General features: G+C 32.5%; 1 protein-coding gene across 1 annotated transcript in view; it reads right to left on the bottom strand.

The window, feature by feature from the left end:
* The window catches only part of LMBRD1 (LMBR1 domain containing 1), a 168002-nt gene that overhangs the window by 113108 nt on the left and 33459 nt on the right, over positions 1-21435 (bottom strand). The window contains exon 6 of the mRNA XM_031964672.1: positions 1270-1355. Within this exon, the coding sequence (XP_031820532.1) occupies positions 1270-1355 (86 nt within the window). The remainder of the gene's footprint in view (positions 1-1269; positions 1356-21435) is intronic.

Raw genomic sequence — 21435 nt, 5'->3', positions numbered from 1 at the left:
AATTGATGGGCATCCATTCATTTTTCCAGTTTCTAGCCACTACAAACAGGGCTGCCACAAACATTTTGGCACATACAGGTCCCTTTCCCTTCTTTAGTATCTCTTTGGGGTATAAGCCCAGTTTCCCTTGAGATTCTAAAACAGATTCTTAGCAACAGAGTAGGAAGAGAGAAGCAAAGGTAGCTTATAACAAATGATAACTAAAATACAAGAGGAGTGTAACGATAGCTAATTTTACATTAAAAGCCAGGAGTTAGGCCAATTCAGACAAGATTGTAATAAACTATAACTGCTAAATTTTCCGTACCCTAAACAGTATTCAAATGTCTTAAAAAAATAAAACAAATCCAAAGAAATTACTAATTTACTCTACCAAAAGAATCAGGTATCTATATCCAATATGGCCTCTATTACTTAGTCTAGTAGACACTATCTCTGTTTTTATTGTTAATAGCAAGATATTAAAAGATAGCAATTTACAAGATGAGAAAATTGGAAGGTCATACACTTAAACCTCCAAACCAATCACAGAATGAGAGAAGTGCTGATTAATAGAGAAAGAATCTATCTATTAAAAAAGAGACTGTCACATATACAATTATTAAGTTTATAATGGTTTTAAGATCACTAAATAGGATGATTCCTATGGTGAAAGATACATATTTCTGTGTAACAGTTTTAATATTAATATACTACAAAGTCACTTTCAATATTTAAACTTCTCTCTTCTATGATAAAGACCATACCCATTCCTAATTTAGATCCTTCAACAAATATTTATCAATTATCATGTGCCTGGTACAATGTTAGATATTGGAAAAAGATAAAAAATTTGGGCAACACAGTTCCTGCTCTCATAGAGTTCAGATTAAAATTAAAATATAATAAGTAGGATCAGAAATGTAGAGTTAAAAGGATCATAGAATCAAAGAAATCTATTATAAGTGAATAAGATGCTACTTAGTTCAAGTCTCCCATTTTTTAGATGAGGAAAGAGAAGCACCAAGATGTTAAGTGATTTGCATACAGTAACACAGATAACAAATAAAAGTGGAATTTTTAATTAAAGAGTCTTTATACCACTGGTCTTTCTAATAAACCAAAAACGATAATCAATAAACACCTCAAGAGTACTGAAATAAATGTGTCACAAATCACAAAATAGGATACTTTTTATTTTTAATAATTTATATATAACATATATATTGTATACATAATTATGACTGTTATAGATCTATTACTCTTATTAGTTCTTTAAAAAATACTTACGACTACTTCCAAGTTCTTCAAACAGAAATTTTACTTTCTCCCACTCCGTAGAATTTTTGTTAGGAACATTCAAAGGAACAAAAGCACTATAAACAAATAAACAAAAAAAGCACACTTTAATGTATTTTAATATATAAGATTTAATTACAATAGTTATTAAAAGAGATATTACTAATGGTTGTTTCCATGAGAAAACATCCCATTAAAAAAAAAAAAAAAGAAAATCAATTGGTGGTAAAGAAGGAAAGAGGAAAAAAATTTCCTCTAAAACTTCATTATGATAAAAAATTAACATACTGTCAAAACTTTTCTTCTATTTCAATCTATTTTACATTTCTGTCAATTTGCACTCCTTTAACATTCCATACTCTTATACAATCTAGTTCTCATTTATTAAAATACTTTTTAAATACCAGAATTATATGAACTGCCAAAATATGAAGGAATAAGTAGTATAAATCGATTTCACCCATTTATAGAATAGTCCCTCAATTCATTCTTGGCTACACTTAAAGTGCAAAAAAAGAAAAAGTCACAATGTTCCATTTAAGACTACAAAGAAGGGGAGGATGACAACTGAGTTTCATTACTGCTAAGCAGTTCCAACAAATCTCACCTGCAGTTAATTCATTCTCTACCGCAATTGCTTTAAGACTTTTCCCCAACTCTCCCACTAATGCCCCCTCACAGTCATCAGTACACACACACAATAAATTTCTTCTCTGCCACCCTGAAAGTATTTTATAATGCCTCTCATGTTATGCTATGCTTGTGAATGAGACAGGGAGATCAGGACTAAATGATAATACACTTGGATGTTTTTACAACTACTAGGATAATGAGATCCCAGAAAATAGTCATCAGTTAATTATAAATTAAAAATACACACACACACACACACACACACACACACACACACACACACACACACACAAACTATACATCAAATTTAATTTTAAAAATTATTTTTATTTATGTTCAAGGCAGGTCTCTTGTATAGTATCTATTATAATGCCCTTGATCCTGAGCTACTCAACATTTTTAATCAACTACTTGAAAGTATACATATACTCTTTTATAAAATTTATAGATAGTATAAAACTTGATGGAATAGTTAAAACTATGGATGATTGAATTCAAATCCAAAAAATCTCAGTAGGCTAGAATGATGTGCCACATAAATAAAATTTAACAACATTAAATGTGAAGAATGGCGATTTCTGATTTAGAAGGTGATGTGTAACTTCTCTCTGATCTAAGAGTACAATGTGTTTCAGGACAATCCTGTAGTGAAAAGTGTGAGGACTTCATGATGGCCAAATCAAAATACGTGCATTATCACCTCTCAATGAAAATTTCCCAGCCATAATGAAGGTTAGCAAATTAATTTTTTTTTCCCAAAATTAGGATCCCTAAGCTCTCAAGGTTTTTTGTTTTGTTTTTATATTTTTGTTTGTTTGTTTTGCTGAGGCAATTGGGATTAAGTGACATGTCTAGAGTCATAAGTGTCTGAGGTCAAATTTGAACTCAGGTCCTCCTGACTTCAGGGCTGGTACTCTATCCACTGAATCATCTGACTGCCCCAATATATATATATTTTTTCTACCTTTTATTTTATGGCACAATTGTTTCTGGGTATCCTGTTCCTTCCTCCCCAATGCAAGCCTTCCCTCATGACTCTCCTCCACCCAATTCCCCACCCTCACACACAAAAAGTGAGGCAGAACAAATAAATAGAGCATCTATGTCAACATATGCAACATCACACACATTGGTCCCATGCCAAATTCCTATTTTTCCAGCAAAAGAAAGAAAAGGCATTTTCTCATCTCTTCTCTGGAACTAAGATTAGTCAGTATCCATTCAATTTTATAAGCTTTCACTGACATCACAGTAGATACTGGGCATATTTATTATTTCACTCTCAACAAGTCAGTCAAGCAAGAAGCATAATGAGATCTTCTATTATTCTCTGCATCTTTAAGTTAGATGTGAAATGGTGAAGCTGTGATTCATTGTTAAATTTCATCAGTGAAAACCTTCTTTTCTTCCCTAATAATCTCCTCAAAGATACCTATCCTTAATGTACAAAAGGATGTCTTAATTATTGATGCTCCGTATTCTTTTTTAGGTTTTATGGTCTGATACTTTTCCCATACTTCTAATATGTTCACATTCCTCAAGTATTTTGTATATCAATATATCAAAAGTCTGACAATCACATCCTCTAGTATAAATCTTTTTTGTACACACTAAATCAAATCAGGCTCCTTTTTCTTCATTCTCTTCAATGTCTTTCTAATTCCTCCACTATGTCAGGGATCAAGTGTGGCAGTCTCACAGCTGTTGATGGAAAAAACAATTATTAATGTGTTTTTTATCTTCTGTTTGTAGTCCTCTTTTTGGGGGGATAGCCCTGTTAGATCAATAGTGCTTACTCTGGAGTCCAAGTACCACCAGGAAGTCTAAATATAAATTTCAGATGTCTTTACAATTGAATGAGGGGAGAAAAATACATTTTATTTTATTTTAATTGGTTTACATTATGACTGTATTCATTTTACTTTATGCATTGTAAAACATATTCTGAGAAGTTGTCCATAGACTTAACATTGAAAAAAGGGTCTAAGAAGGTGGCCTAGCTCTGTACCTGATCTAAAACTATATATATATATATGAAACCATATTATTGTAGCAGCAGTCACCAAAACCATTTGGTATTGGCTAAGAAATAGAAAGGTGGCCTAGCTGTACCTGATCTAAAACTATATTATAAAGCAGCAGTCACCAAAACCATTTGGTATTGGCTAAGAAATAGATTAGTTGATCAGTGGAACAGGTTAGGTTCACAAGACAGAATAGTCAACTATAGCAATCAAGTGTTTGACAAACCCAAAGATCCAAACTTTTGGGATAAGAATTCATTATATGACAAAAACTGCTGGGATAACTGGAAATTAGTATGGCAGAAATTAGGCATGGACCCACACTTAACACCATATACCAAGATAAGATCAAAATGGGTCCATGATTTAGACATAAAGAACGAGATTATAAACAAATTGGAGGAACATAGGATAGTTTATCTCTCAGACTTGTGGAGGAGGAAGAAATTTGTGACTGAAGACGAATTAGAGACCATTATTGATCACAAAATAGAAAATTTTAATTACATCAAATTAAAAAGCTTCTGTACAAACAAAACTAATGTAAACAAGATTAGAAGGGAAGCAACAAACTGGGAAAACATCTTCACAATTAAAGGTTCTGATAAAGTCCTCATTTCCAAAATATATAGAGAATTGACTCTAATTTATAAGAAATCAAGCCATTCTCCAATTGATAAATGGTCAAAGGATATGAACAGACAATTTTCAGATGATGAAATTGAAATTATTACCACTCATATGAAAGAGTGTTCTAAATCATTATTAATCAGAGAAATGCAAATTAAGACAACTCTGAGATACCACTACACACCTGTCAGATTGGCTAAGATGACAGGAAAAAATAATGATGATTGTTGGAGGAGATGCGGGAAAACTGGGACACTGATACATTGTTGGTGGAGTTGTGAACGAATCCAACCATTCTGGAGAGCAATCTGGAATTATGCCCAAAAAGTTATCAAACTGTGCATACTCTTTGATCCAGCAGTATTACTACTGGGCTTATACCCCAAGGAGATACTAAAGAAGGGAAAGGGACCAGTATGTGCCAAAATGTTTGTGGCAGCCCTGTTTGTAGTGGCTAGAAACTGGAATATGAATGGATGCCCATCAATTGGAGAATGGTTGAGTAAATTGTTGTATATGAATGTTATGGAATATTATTGTTCTGTAAGAAATGACCAGCAGGACGAATACAGGGAGGTTTGGAGAGAATTACATGAACTGATGCTAACTGAAATGAGCAGAACCAAGAGATCATTTTATACGTCAACAACGATACTGTATGAAGATGTAATCTGATGGAAGTGAATTTCTTTGACAAAGAAACCTAATTCAGTTTCAATTGATCAATGATGGACAGAAGCAGCTCCACCCAAAGAAAAAACACTGGGAAATGAATGTAAACTGCATTTTGGTTTTTCTTCCCGGATTATTTTTACCTTCTGAATCCAATTCTCCCTGTGCAACAACAAAACTGTTTGGATCTGCACACATACATTGTATCTAGGATATACTAGGACATATTCAACATATACAGAACTGCTTGCCATCTAGGGGAGGGGGTGGAGGGAAAAATCGGATTAGAATTGAGTACAAGGGCTAATGTTGTAAAAAAATTACCCTGGCATGGATTCTATTAATAAAATTTTACTATAACAAATAAACAAACAAACAAACAAACAAAAAGAAAAAGAAAAAAGGGTCTAAGACAAAAAATGATTAAGATCACCTGGCTTAGATATCTTGCCAAACTTTCTTTAAACTGGGTTTCTTCTCTCTCTCCATCATGAGGTAATACTGATCACAATCATGTATCACCCTACTTCAACAAGCCAATATTCTAACCCAGTATAACCTTTGGCATATATCTTTCTCCTTTTGGCAAAGAAAAGATATTTACTTAAAAGGGTATTGGTCTCCCTGTGGAAATAAATTACTCTGTGTAAACTATATTTCTAATTTCTTCTTCCAGAAGCATATTTTCTCATATTTCTGTTCATGCTCATCTTTATCCAATCTTGCAGCAAAGTCACCAAGTATTAATGTACATAAGTGATTGGATTGGGGGCAAGAATCTTATCAAGTTCTTTATAGACTTCTCTACATGAGTCTTAATCTACGATTGGCATATAATTTGCAGGTAATCTTATGGTGGCCTTAGTTATAAGTATTTGTCAATAGTAGCATAATATTTGACCAAAGAAGTCATGACTAACACCTTTCTTTGGCTCTCCAAGTACCATGTGAAGCTACACGTCTCATTAGCTATAATTTACTTCTACAAGTTTCAATTATAGCAAAAATGCAAATATATAGTTCAGCTTCCCTCTTGATATTATTTTATTTTGAATTTTTATTTTTATTATCTTCAATTTGAATGCAGTAATTGATTCACACACATATGTTTATTTACATTATTTTAAGGTATATAATAATCTCATATGGAAAAATTATTGTCTTTCATATTTCAGTTAAATCTCAGTGAAGTTTCTAGCACTAATCACCAAAAAACCCCTAACATACATTTGAACTAATAACTAAATCAAGAGTTCACATTTAAAGCGCTTTAAAGTTTGCAAAATAATGTATTTCCCTCACAACCTTGTGGTTGGATAACAGCACAATGTATTTCATAAAGCTTAAATCCCTATAAAATTAAATGAGCTGTCATATTTATTTTATAGATGATAAATATCTCTGAGTTTATCATTATAGATGATAAATAACCTCAGAGAGGTTAAATGTAACAACATAGTATATTAGAATAAGATTCAAAATTAGATCTCAAGTTTAGTGCTCTACTCAAAATTCTCCCTAACAACCAGCTTCTCTTATTGTCCATTTGATTTAGATGAGAAAAGGGGAAATAGGCAGGAAGAAAAGGTCCTGGAAAGGTTTCTGTAAAGTTGGCAGAATAGGTCGGAAATTCCAAGTTCTCCAGATTTCCCCTATAATCAAAACAAAATAGTGCCTCGGAATAAACATAGAGAGTAAAAATATAAGAGTTGGAGCAGAACAGTGGTCTTCTTGGTATGACAAGATAAGATCTGAAGAAAAATATGGGTACAGAAATTTGGCCCAAGAGAAGCAAAAACATTTCAGGAAGTCAGCTGAGTTGGGAGGTAGTCTAAGCACAGGCCCAGGCCCTTTCACCTCTAGGACAGTGTGGGGAGTCCAATGTGTGAGGGCATGGAAAAAGGTGAGGAGAGTAAAAGAATCTTTGCTGATGATGAATGAGGCCCAGCTGTGCTGCCCAGATGAGGTCCTGGCAAGAAGGAACCATCCTGTGTAAGGATGGATGAGAACACAAGCAGTGGAGCAGGGACTCTGCTGGCTACAGAAAAGAGTTCTTGGTTTCAGTTCCAGGCCAGAAAGGAGAACTGAAACAGAAACAGGCAAGAGGCACCATCCTCCACATCCCAAGACTAGAGATGCTTAAGACTAGAGCAGAGTTTTATGAGGAAAAAAATAATCAGGCAAAGGAGAGAGAACCCAATCACACAGGAAGTCACTACAGGAATAGAGAAGGCTACAGTTCATCTTCAGAAGAGGATAAGGAAGCAAAGACAGTTTTTCCTACTCCAAAGAGTAAACTCAAATTATCACATGAACAAAAAGAATTCACAGAAAAAAATTTAAAATACTTTAAAATCATCAATGAGAAACAGAGGAAAAGATTTTTTAAAAAAGAATTCAGGGAAAACAAAATTATGAAAGAAAAGTCAACCAACTGGAAAAGGAGATCCTTGAAAATTAGAATAGGGGAAAACTAGTTGGCATAGTGGATAGAACATCAGCCCTGATGTCAAGAGGACCTGAATTTAAATCTGGCCTCAGACACTTAACACTTCCTAGCTGTATGACCCTGCGCAAGTCACTTAACCCCAAAAAAGGGAAGAAAGGGAAGAGAAGGGGAAAAGGGAAAAGGGAAAAAAGGAAAGGAAATGAAAAAAAAAAGGAAGGAAGAAAAGAAAATTAGAATTGGGAAAGGAGAAGCCAGAAAAGTAACAAGACACCAAGACATAATTTACAAGACATAATATACAAAAACAAACAAAAAAAAAAAAAAAGAGAAAATGAAACATTTCATAAGAAAAACAAATGATTTGGAGAACAGTTCAAATAAAGAAAACTTAAGGGTAATAGGACTAGCTGAAAGCTATGATCAAAAAAAGAATATCAATATACTAATATAAGAAATAAAGAAAATTGTCCTTAATGTTAAAACAAAAGAGCAAAGCAGAAATAGAAAAATCCACCAATGACCATCTAAAAGAGCTCCTACAAAGAAAACTTATAAGAATATCATAGCCAAATTCTGAAATTCCCAGATCAAGAAAAAAATATTATGAGCAATAAGAAAAAAGTTCAAATACAGCACTGCCACAATTAGAATGACACAGGAACTAGGAATGGCTAAATTAAAAGTCCACAGATTTTGGAACACTTTGTCACAGAGGAAAAGAATTGGGATTGCAGCTGAAAATATCACACTCAGCAAAATTAAGCACAATCCTGAACAACAAAAAAATGTACAATTCAATGGATTGCCAGAGTTTCAGGATTTTGTTGCAAAAGGACTTGAACTTAATAGGAAATTTGATATACAAGATCCAAGAGAGCTGTAAGGTAAACATCAAAGACTGATTAAAAGAGACTCAATAAGGACAATTGTTTATTATTATTTCTTAATATGTGGAAATGAAAACCATGTATCTAAAATTTTCATTAAAAATTGAATAGTTTGAAAGAAAAATTTGCAAAGAGTTAAGTATGATGTGATTCTAAGAATTAAAACTATGTAGGAAAAGGTAAAAAGAAAGAATAATTATCTCATACAAATGGGATGTAAGACCAAGAAGTGATACAGAGCAATTTAATGGAAGAAAAGACCTGGTAGTTCTGGAACTGTATTTGTCATTAGTATGGGGTAAAGAAAGAGCAATATACATATATATTTACATGTGTGTGTATGTGGGTGTTTATGTACTTAACTGTACCTTCCTGGAGTGATAGAATGGGGGAAAAAATTAACTACAAAGTACACAGCAGGAAACAAAGAAAACCCAGAAGGAAGAAATAAAAAGATAGACAGCTCTGAACACAATGCATATTATTAATTATACAAGCTTTCTTGAAATGGAAATTTGCTGCTTTATATTTTGAATTCTTATGTTCCGAAATGCACATGGCAGCATTTGTTTTTCTTATTCTGCATTATAATGTTAAATTTTTTAAAAAGGGAGGGAAAAGAAACATTTTTATTTCACTTTTTTTGTCTGTGTTTTCTTTAACAACATGAACAATATAGAAATCTGCTTTCCATTACTCACATGTAATATCTATAATCTAAGACAGGAAGGCTATAGGGAGAAGGGACAGAATAAGAGAGGGATTTTTAGAGGGAATTCTATTCATATTAGATATGGATTAAAGAGAGAGAACATTTAGAAGAAAATAAAAGTTTCCAAATTTGTAAAAAACATAAGAAAGTAAGGGAATGGGGGAGGGGGGTAATAGAAGGATATGTAGATTAACTTGAATGGGATACACAGGAAAGTCTATTTTAAAAAAAAGTCTTCTAAATTCAGATAGAAACAAGAGAGCAAGGGTAAAGGGTGGGGGCAAAAGATAAGAGACGGTACTAAAGAAGGGTACATAAATTAAATAATAGGAGAGCAAGGTAAGAAGTAAAGTAGAGGAGTCAAGAGGGATAGGAAATAGATACATGCAAACATAAAGTAAAAATCAGTAGAAGAATTTGTTACATTAAAAAAAAAAAAAAGCTGGGGTAATAATCATGATCTCAGATAAAATTAAACCTAAAACAGATTTTAGTCAAGAGACAAAAATAGGGAAACTATACTATATGTCAGCCATACTAATCAATACTCTTTTAGATTATCTAGACAGGCTAAGGTTAAAATACTGCTGTGGTACAGAAAATGATAAAAATATGGAAATACTTGTACTTAGGCAAGAGGAAGAAGTTGTTCACCTTCAGTGAGGACAAACAAGCCTAATATGGTCTTGCATATATGCATATAAATGTATATGTATACACACACACACGTGTATATAACATTTATCTGTGTGTGTGTGTGTATGCATATATTCCCTTACTTAATTGCAGCCTTCTTGTGGGATAGATGGGAAGAGAGGAAAAAGTAAAAAGTAAAAAGGGCACAGCAGTGGACAAAAGAAAACATACAAGAAAACCAAGAAAACATGGCTAGCTCTGAATACAATATATAGTATTTATTATATACATCTTCTTGAAATAGAAATTTGTTTTATATTTTGAATCCTCTCATGTTCCTACTGTGCATGTGACAATATTTTGAAAAATTATCCTACTTTGTATGTTAGTTTAAAATAAATTCTTTAAATAAAGGGTTTTATCACTAAAAAGAAAAAAAGAAAAGAAAATGTTGTCTTAGGAATCTATTTTCTTTCTTTTCCCACTCTTTAACCACAAATTATATCAATAAAATTTTTTACATTGAATAATTTCTTCTAGTACTCCCTTCTCCTTTCACTAGACCCATTCTATATATGATAATTTTATAAAGAAAAAAAGGAGAAAAAACCCTTTAAACAATACTGATAACAGATCTGGAGGGAGGAAGGGTATTTTCTTTTTCAATTTTTAACTTTTTTACATTTGCAAAAGGCTCCAGTTCCCACTGTCTATCTCAATATAAACTTTCTCATAGTAAAACTTCTTAGAAATCACTCTGAATTAAGCTGCAAATTACCTAGTAGATTTGGTTACCTGGGATTAATGCTCTGCAACTCTAGTTACTGGTTTCAGAAAGAATTTAAATTTAAATGACTAAAAAATAAAATTAACAAGAAATAGATTACCTAAATAATTAATTTTTTTTGGGGGGGGGGGAACAACTGAACAAAACAAAAAGTCTCAAAAGGAAAAAAAAACCCATTGCACATGGATTTACATGTAATTTCTATCAAACATAGAAAAGTTAATTGCACTATTACATGAATTTTTTTGGGGGGGGAGGGGGGGTAGAGAAGGAAATTAATGTATGATACGAAACTCTTTCCAAAACACAATTATAGCAATGACCTACACTAGGGAAAGATAAGTAAGAGAAAAAAATTTAATCTAATAATTATTATATATATATATATATATAAATAAAATATATAATTAATAATATAGTAAAATAACAATTATTTTATTATTAATAATTTTATTAGTATATGTAACATTACATATATATAACATATAAATTATCCTTTATAAAACATTATAACAAACAGAATACATTATACAAATTAATAATTTAATAAATTAATAATTAGTTATCAAATTATTGATGTAATTTAGTATCTCTAATGAACACTGACATAAAACATTATACACTAAGATCAAAATGTACTTATACCATAAGGTTGTTTCAATAAGAGAAAACAAAAAGAACATTATAACATATATAATAGAATACATTATATAAATTGATAATTTAATAAATTAGTGATAATTAGTTATCAAATTATTGATGTAATTTAGTATTTCTAATGAACACTGACACAAAACATTATACACTAAGATCAAAATGTACTTATACCAGAAAATAAAGTTGTTTCAATAAAAGAAAACAAAAAGAATTAAAAACTTCATGATATCAACAGATGCCAAAAAGCCTTTGAAAAAATTAAAAGCAAACAATAGAGAGGATTATAGAAAATAAAAATGATTATATAAAAATTAAATGTTTTTGTATAGACAAATGGAGGGAAATAATTAGTTGGGAGAAAACTTAGCAGAAAGTTTCATTGCCAAGACTTCCAAAATCTGAAAGAAAAAAAATCAAATTTTGATAACAAAAGCTATTTTCCAATTGACAATAATCAAAGGATATAAGAAGTTTTAAAAGAAAAAAAAATCCAGGTTTTTCAAAGTCATCTTTTTAAAATGCTTCAAAAATCACTAGACAAAAGAAAATTAAAGCAACCCTGTGGTTCCACTAATACCCATCAGATATAGAAAATTTTCAAAAAAGGAAAATTATAAATGTTGGAGGAATTGTAGAAAAACAGATATATTAATGCAATATGAATTTGTTCAACCATTCTGGAAAGCAATTTGGGGATATGATTTTTTAAATTGTATTTTTAATTTTTCTCTTTAAAAAAAAATAGCTTTCAAAATACATGCAAAAATAGTTCTCAATAAGGGCAGTTAGATGGTGCAGTGGATAGAATACCAGCCCTGAAGTCGGGGGTGGGGAGGTGGAGGAGGGGGACCCAAATTCAAATCTGGTCTCAGACACTTAAAACTTCCTAACTATGTGACCTTGGGCAAGTCAATTAACCCTAATTACCTCAGCAAAAAAAACCTCAACAAAACAAAAAAAATTAGTCTCAACATTCACCCTTTTTGACCTTATGTTCCAAATTTAATTTAGTAATATCATTACTTGGACTTTTTCCTAGGAAAAAAAGTATCTATATATACTACTTAAACAGCACCTTTTGTAGTGAAAAAGAACTGGAGGTGCCTATCAATTGAAGAATGGCTAAAACAACTGTAATTTATAAATATAAAGTAAAGATTATGAAAATTAGTATTTCAGAGAAAACTGGAAAGCCTTGTTTTAATTGATGCAGTTATGTGAGAAAACTTTTAAAAATAACAAGACTGTTAAAAAAAAAAAAAAGTCTGAAAAACTTAAGAACTCTGATCACTGCAGTTATCAACCACAACCCAGGGAACTGCTGATAAAGAGTGCTACCTGCCTTTTGACAGAAAGATGAGGAATAAGACAGCTATTTTTAAACACAAGTATAGGTAAATGCTTAACTATGTATATGTAAATCTGCCAAAAGATTTTTCTTTTTCTTTTCTTTTTTTTTTTCAATGAAGGGAGGTACAAGGTAAAAAAAAATAAACTTGTTAATTAACCAAAAAAATTGTTAATTATCAAAATAATTCTAGAATGTAAAAAAATTGAAGTTTATCTACTAAGCTACACAGGAATTATATGAATACAATAAATATTAATATAGATCTAATAATAGGAGTTATTACAAGCTCATAAGTAAGCCATGTCATTTTTATGTCATTATTCTCTAAATTATTTCACTAATTCACTGACGTACCAAAGTATCAAAGGATTACTTTAAAGAGCTAGAAAAATAATAAAATTCTTCTAGAACCAGAACAGGTCAAGAATCTTAAGAGAAATACTGAAAAAGAGTAAAAAGGAAGAGAACACTGCATTACCCATCATCAATAATTTTTAAAAGCATTAATTGTTAAAATGATTCGGATTAAGTTAAAAAAAATGAACTTGGTCAATGGAATAGATTAACTACACAACACACAGAAGCAAACATACATAGTAACATAGTACAAAATACATTCTGGACCTTCCACTACCATCTTGAAGCTTCACAATGCCCCTTATCTTCATACTAAAGCCTCATTCAAATTCTGGGATCCGTATGTTGGGAATACTCTTCCCTGCTGTGGCTGCCCCTTTGATTGGATGGCTCCTTCTAAAACCCATAGTTAAAAAGGGTCTAATCATGTTTCGGTCCCAAAGCAGGAGCAGAATGTCTTTCTACTCTACTTATATTCCCAGAACAGTGCTTGGCAAAAAGCACTTTAAGGCCATTTGACAGACTGATACAGTGTTTGATAAGCCCAAAGACCCAAAGACACTTGGAATAAAGATTCACTCTTCAATAATTGTTAAGAAAATGCAAAGCAATCTGGCAGAACCTAGATAAATAAGTATTTCATATTATATAACAAGAAAAAGCTTCAAACAAATATATAACAGTGATATTAAAAGGTAACATCATTAAACCAAAGAAGCAAGTAAGAAAACATCTATGGAGAATCAATATCAAGATCCAAGCTAGTAGTGAGGTAAATGTGATACATAAGCATGTATAATATACATACATATTTGAATACATATATAAACATTAATACTTCACCTCTGAAAAATATCTGTGTAGTTTTCAATATCAATGTCATCTGTGCACTAAATTCATCTGAGTATTATTAGTTAATCAACTGAGTGTAAGAATCTGCCTTTGGGTCCTGAAATGCCAGACCAAACTGGCATAATGTATACTCTGATTTGAGTATTGGAAAAATAGGCAGTATCAGAGAAAAGTGAGCTGAATTTGAGTCAGAGGCCTTGAGTTCAAACTCAGGCTTACTATTTACTACTTAAAGTGACTTTGATAAGATACTCTGAGATAAGATTATGATAAAATATTTAACTTTTTTTAGCCTCATCTGAAAATGGAAAAATGTTTCCTGTTCCTTCCACAACTAAATCTATGATCTCAAGAGTCCATATTTCATCTACATATGTAGACAAGATTGCTCAGTATTCATGACTTGTGTTCCTCCTTCAATCCATTTAATACTGTCCTTGACCCTTCATCATATAAACTGTTCTCACTCTCCAAAATCAAATAATATAATTCAGTCCTACATATCCATATAAAATAAGAGGAACATTTTGTGTCAGTGAGAGGAAGGTAGGATTTGGATCTATTATTTTACTGGTTTACGTAATTACAAGGGGAGAAAATTCTCTTTACCAATTCAAGTCTGCATGTTTTCTGCAAATTAAATTCTCAATTGCCTAAAGCACTAAAAAAATTAAGTGACTTGACCCCCAGGGACATAGCCAATACATGTAAAAAGGAAAATTTGAACTCAAATTTTCTTAGCTCCAAGTTAGACTCTCTATTCGCAGTGTCATACTGTCCCTCAAATAAAACATAGCATTATATTTTGTTTCTGAAAAATATATTTGTGTAGTTTTCATTATAATATATGAACCCCAGTTTCCTAATAGAATACAAATTGAATATAAAAACTAAAAAAAAAAAAAACAACTTTGCATATTTATTTCTTTACTTTCTTAACTAGGGCATTTAGGGACCATCCTGGAACATAACACCTTCAATCTATTAGTTTTTAACAAAACTCGCAATTATTTTAAACTACATTGCAAATGGAAATAGTTAAGGTTTTCCCCATAATTCAGTATCAAAGTCCACACAAATAAAGTCAGACTTAAATAATTGGAAAAATATTAAGTGCTCTTGAATAGGCCGAGTGAATATAATAAAGATGACAATACTCCCTAAACAAATCTATTTATTTAGTGCTATACCAATCGGACTTCCAAGAAAATATTTTAATGATCTAGAAAAAATAACAACAAAATTCATATGGAATAATAAAAGGTCGAGAATCTCAAGGGAATTAATGAAAAAAAAAATCAAATGAAGGTGGCCTAGCTGTACTTGATCTAAAACTATATCATAAAGCAAGCAGTCACCAAAACCATTTGGTATTGGCTAAGAAATAGATTAGTTGATCAGTGGAACAGGTTAGGTTCACAAGACAGAATAATCAACTATAACAATCTAGTGTTTGACAAGGATCCTAACTTTTGGGATAAGAATTCATTATTTGACAAAAATTGCTGGGATAACTGGAAATTAGTATGGCAGAAATTAGGCATGGACCCACACTTAACACCGTACACCTAGATAAGATCAAAATGGGTCCATGATTTAGGTATAAAGAATGAGATTATAAATAAATTAAAGGAACATAGGATAGTTTATCTCTCAGACCTGTGGAGGAGGAAGAAATCAGTGACCAAAGATAGAGACCATTATTGATCACAAATAGAAAATTTTGATTACATCAAATTAAAAAGCCTTTGTACAAACAAAACTAATGCAAACAAAATTACAAACTGGGAAAACATCTTCACAGTTAAAGGTTCTGATAAAGGCCTCATTTCCAAAATATATAGAGAATTGACTCTAATTTATAAGAAATCAAGCCATTCTCCAATTGATAAATGGTCAAAGGATATGAACAGACAATTTTCAGATGATGAAATTGAAACTATTACCACTCATATGAAAGAGTGTTCCAAATCACTATTAATCAGAGAAATGCAAATTAAGAGAACTCTGAGAAACCACTACACACCTGTCAGATTGGCTAAGATGACAGGAAAAAATAATGATGAATGTTGGAGGGGATGTGGGAAAACTGGGACACTGATGCATTGTTGGTGGAGTTGTGAACGAATCCAACCATTCTGGAGAGCAATCTGGAATTATGCCCAAAAAGTTATCAAACTGTGCATACCCTTTGACCCAGCAGTGCTACTACTAGGCTTATACCCCAAAGAGATACTAAAGAAGGGAAAGGGATCTGTATATGCCAAAATGTTTGTGGCAGCCCTGTTTGTAGTGGCTAGAAACTGGAAAATGAATGGATGCCCATCAATTGGAGAATGATTGGGTAAATTGTGGTATATGAATGTTATGGAATATTATTGTTCTGTAAGAAATGACCAGCAGGATGAATACAGAGACGCTTGGAGAGACTTACATGAAATGATGCTGAGTGAAATGAGCAGAACCAGGAGATCATTATATACTTCAACAATGATACTGTATGAAGATGAATTCTGATGGAAGTGTATTTCTTTAACAAAGAGACCTAACTCAGTTTCAATTGATCAATGATGGACAGAAGCAGCTACACCGAAAGAAAGAACACTGGGAAATGAATGTAAACTGTTTGCATTTTTGTTTTTCTTCCTGGGTTATTTTTATCTTCTGAATCCAATTCCTCCGGTGCAACAAGAGAACTGTTTGGTTCTGCACACATATATTTTATCTAGGATATACTGTGCCATATTTAAGATATATAGGACTGCTTGCCATCTAGGGAAGGGGGTGGAGGGAGAAAGAGGAAAAATCAGAACAGAAGTGAGTGCAAGGGATAATGTTGTAAAAAAGTACCCTGGCATGGGTTCTGTCGATAAAAAGTTATTATAATTTTAAAAAAATTAAAAATAAAATAAAATAATTCAGTATCAAAGACTTATGTTTTTTTATGTCTCTGTGTTTTCTACTCTGATAAGGACCTGGCAAAAACAGATCAATCTGTGGGAAAACTGGGACACCTATACATTGTGGGTTGAACTGTGAACAGATCCAACCATTCTAAAGAGCATTTTGGAAGTATGCTGAAAAAGTTATCAAACTATGCATACCCTTTGATCCAGCAGTGTTTCTACTGGGCTTATATCCCAAAGAGATCTTAAAGGAGGGCAAGGGACATCGTAACAGACTCTTACATAGTAGTGCTCTACAGGTCATCACAAATGATACATTTTGATCAGTTATTAATAAAAAAGTATTGAAAAGCACAAGGTCAACAACTTGTAGTGCTTCCTAATGATTAAATTAAGTGATTAAAATACTCATTTGGTAATTCCATCAAGCCTCTGGTTTGAAAAACACCCTTCCTTTACTTAGATAAATCTGAAAAATATTTGTGCATCTCCATAGTTCCTTAAAGATAATAGAAAAGTCTAATCGAACATGTCAAAAAAAAAAAAAAAAAAAAAAAGGTATGTAATTTATTTGAGTAAGATGAAAAAGCATTTAAAGCAGCTAGGTCTTCCCTTATTAGCACCACATATATCTTCGGTTTCATTCTTTTCAATCTATAGAACATTTTCCTTAAATAAGGAAACTGAATCAAAAATTAGAAATAATGTAAGTCTGCTAGTCTCTCTACTTTCTATTATCTGTTATTATCTATCTACACCAAGGAGTCAGCTTCCTCACCTTTTTCAGTTCAAAGTAGTTTTTAAAAGTTTCCTTGTGAACAATAGTACTTTACTCAGGTTTTTATTTTCTTCTATATTTTACCAACATCGCTCTTGTATTCTTGTCTTGTAGTCTATCATTTTTAGTATATCTGAGCTCCATAGATAGATAGAGAGAGAGAGAGAGAGAGAGAGAGAGAGAGAGAGAGAGAATGTGTGTGTGTAACTTAGAATGGTGAGGGGTCACCATTTAATAAAAAGTTGGAGAGATCTCTAAGAGCAAAGTATGTTCTTGCAAGAATCAGGTATCCCACCCATCAAGCAGGTAAATGAAGGGAGGAGGCACCTTCTGGGACAGGTTTTACACTTTCCATCCTCATTGGCTGAGGTTACATTCTAAACGTGGGAACTATCCAAGAAATTGAACTTGGCCAATAAGTACACAGTTGCCCATATTTGATTGAAGTAGGGAGAAAATTATATCATGGGAGGATAGCAGGAAGGGGACTTAGGTGTTCCCTTGAGTCAATGCTCAAGGACCTTCAGGCCTACTCCAACTCTGAAGTAGATGAAGCCTTACTCAATTTTTACAACTGTTCTAAAAGATCTCACTTCATCTCGTTCAGTCCCCCCTCTTATTTATACACTGAGATATCTTCAAATTTTTGTAGCAATTTCACATTCCCTATTTAATTCCTTATCCCCTTCTGCCTCCTGTTGGTCTTCTTGGGGCACTTCTTGGGAGCACTTGCTCCCACCCTTTTAGCACCATCCATCTAACAGATGCTTCAGCTTTCCCTTCCAACCTAATCATTCTAGATAATGAGTTTCAGACTATTCTAGTTAATCTGTATAATTGCTTGAAGTCTAATTATCCTAGTCAACATATATATTGGGATTCTAGATTCTACATCCCCAACTTCCATCTTGAGCCCAGGTGGTTGGCCCATACTTTTTAATTATTCTTTCTGGGGGCCAGGTGTCACCCCAACTATTTGCATTCCTTGTCTGGGTAATGGAGGTATTTAAACTCCTTATCTCTCTTCCCAAATCATCATACTAATGAATCCCTAAAGATTTAGGAATGCCTGTTCAGGAAGAAAAAAAAAAAAACAATTTGGCCTTATTAATCCAATACAACAGATCCCTGTCCAATTAAGAGGTAGGTGAGTACACTGTGAGGTCAAGGTGAAATTCCTAGGGGAAAATACATCAGCTCCAAAACAGGTAAAGAGGCACAAAGTAATAAGAAGAGTGATACATAGACAATTACAATGCACTGGGTTCAGAGATTGTATTCCCATTCAGTGGAGGTCCCCTCCTCAAATATAATTTGAAGTTTCTGTTATCTTCAACTGTCCATTCCAATAAAGGTGGTACCACAGGACTTTTTGTTCTGGTATGATGTGTCCAGCCTTATTCCTGGATCCATATTGCAGTGTCTGAGGTCAGTAACACCTGGTAGGGTCTGTCCCAGCATGGAGTCAACTTCGTGCTACTCCCACTTTTCCCCCCTTTGGAATCCCTGACAGACTTGGGGTACCCCTCTTAGGATGGGCAGCAGGAGTGTGCTGAGCACTGCTACTCTCTATATAAGCAGAAGCTGAGTTAAATGTACAAATGACCACAGACCTAACTCACAGTAAACTGTCCATCTCAAATTGTCTCAAATTCCTTGTCCTCATAGCAAACACACCAATTATTCTCTATTGCTGGTAAGTCATGTATAAATGAAAACTCAGTTGTTTCTTAGCCATATTCTGCAAATGTCTCACTTTCTTTTCTTTCAGTTAATCTGTTGATTTTTGGTAGTGAAAAATTAAGACAAAGGCTACAGTTCCCAAATAGAAATAAGTCTTTTTGTAATAACTTGAAATCATCATTTACAGAATTAGAAGACTTATCTAAATTGAGACACAAGAATATGATTTAATACATAAGACAAGACATAACCAAAGTAACTAGAATTAGAAAGAGTTGATCTAAAAAGACTTCACACGCAAAAAAATTTAATCTTTCCAGTCCCTCAACTCTATTATGCCTTTCCTGACTAATTAAAAACATACTAATAATGTTAAAATCAAAAGCTAGAACAATATAATTTGTAGGCAATAAAAGTTTACAATAAAGGTTCAGACAAACAGATTATGACATTTTTTTTTTTTTTGAAAATGACACAGTCCTAATAGGAAAAATTTAATATAATCCATTTCCTTTAGGTAAGTCCTCATTAATTCAGTGCTGGACTTGTGGTCAAAAAAGAGACCCAAAAGTCAACACTTACAGGCCATATGGCCATAGGGAAGTCACTTCATCTCTCTAATTCACTGTTTCCTCCCCTGACAAAAATACCACAAATAGTACCTATCGCATAAGATTGTTGTTAGTTTTAAATGAAATAATGTAGATATATGTACTTTCATATTTATTATCATTTAAACCAAATTTACAAAAATAACTTTTACAATAATTCTTTCAAAATATAGGTACTTATATTTTCCCATGCTTTTCAAAATGGTTAAATCTGAAGTTTTTCTTTTATTCAAAATATAGATTGGATAACCCAACTTATTCCTCATTTTAACATGGATTTTAATAATATATAAAATACTTAAATATCTATAATCTCATTTGACCCACCAGATAATGCAGTAGAACAGAGCAAATGTTTTTCTCTCCTTTTTATAGAATGGGACTTGGCATTTGATCCTTAAAATAATTGTGCAAGGTAGGTACTATTAGACCTTTTTACAACTAAGGAAACTGGAGCAAACAGTGATTAAATGACTTGCCCAAGATCATAGAGGTGGTAAGTAAAAAGGGTTTAAGAAGGTTCAATAAATATGGGAAAAAATAGAAATCTAGATCTTCTGATTCCAAGTGCAGCATTCTTTCCACATTATCTTGGAAAAAGCTAAATTTCAGTAGATGGAAGAGGGAGATGAGGAAGGAAAAATATATTGATCTTAAACTTATCAACCTAGAAGGTCTTAAAGGTATCACATTATCATTTTAGAGACTGAACTTGGCTAGAATCAAACTCACTATCATTACCATAAAGTCAGGTGCTGTTTTTACTAGCAGTTATAAATCATTTATTTACAGGCAAATTATAAGAAAGCTACGAATATGTCACCTTCAATATGAGCCACACTGCTTCCAGAAAATAAGATGAATAATTTAAATTTAAACATGATTGAAGAATTTTTTGTGTAATAAATAATTTAAATAATATTACTTTGGATATAACCAAACCTCAGTTAGCAAGGAAAAAAACAAACAAAAAACCCTACTTTTTACATTTGTAAAATGACAGAACTACTTATCAAATTTACTAACAAGATGAAAAATGTATTTATTTTCTAATAGCATACTGCTAGAAAATTAAAAAAAAAATCCAATTGAAACAAAAAGAGCATTTAACGTATTTTGAATCAAAAACAAATCAACAAAAATTTACGAGCACTGTGCTAAGTATGATGAATTTTTAAAAATGTAAAAACGTGGTCCCTGACTTCAAAGAGCTCATATTCTAATGGGGGGATAACATGCAACAACCACACCAAACCTAGTGCCTACAGCACTAAAAGGTAAAGTCACAGTCAGTGTGTCACCAGTGGGACTGGAAATCAGCACTTCCTACATCCAAGACCAGCTCTCAGTCACAATACCAGACTTCCTCTTAAGGATTACTGTAACGCTAACATTTCATTTTAAGAAAGTGTTGCTTGTCCTTCACTTTAGAGGACCAATGATGTCACAAAGTGATATCCTGACTTAGACAACCTGGATTTAAGTGAAGCAGTGTTGTATAGGCTTATTTCCAAAGTCATCAAGTTTAGTGG

Source organism: Sarcophilus harrisii, chromosome 4, assembly GCF_902635505.1.
Source record: "Sarcophilus harrisii chromosome 4, mSarHar1.11, whole genome shotgun sequence".
NCBI classification, from domain to species: domain Eukaryota; kingdom Metazoa; phylum Chordata; class Mammalia; order Dasyuromorphia; family Dasyuridae; genus Sarcophilus; species Sarcophilus harrisii.
The sequence above is the reverse complement of the archived record's forward strand: the minus strand, read 5'-3'. Positions and strand labels throughout refer to the sequence as shown.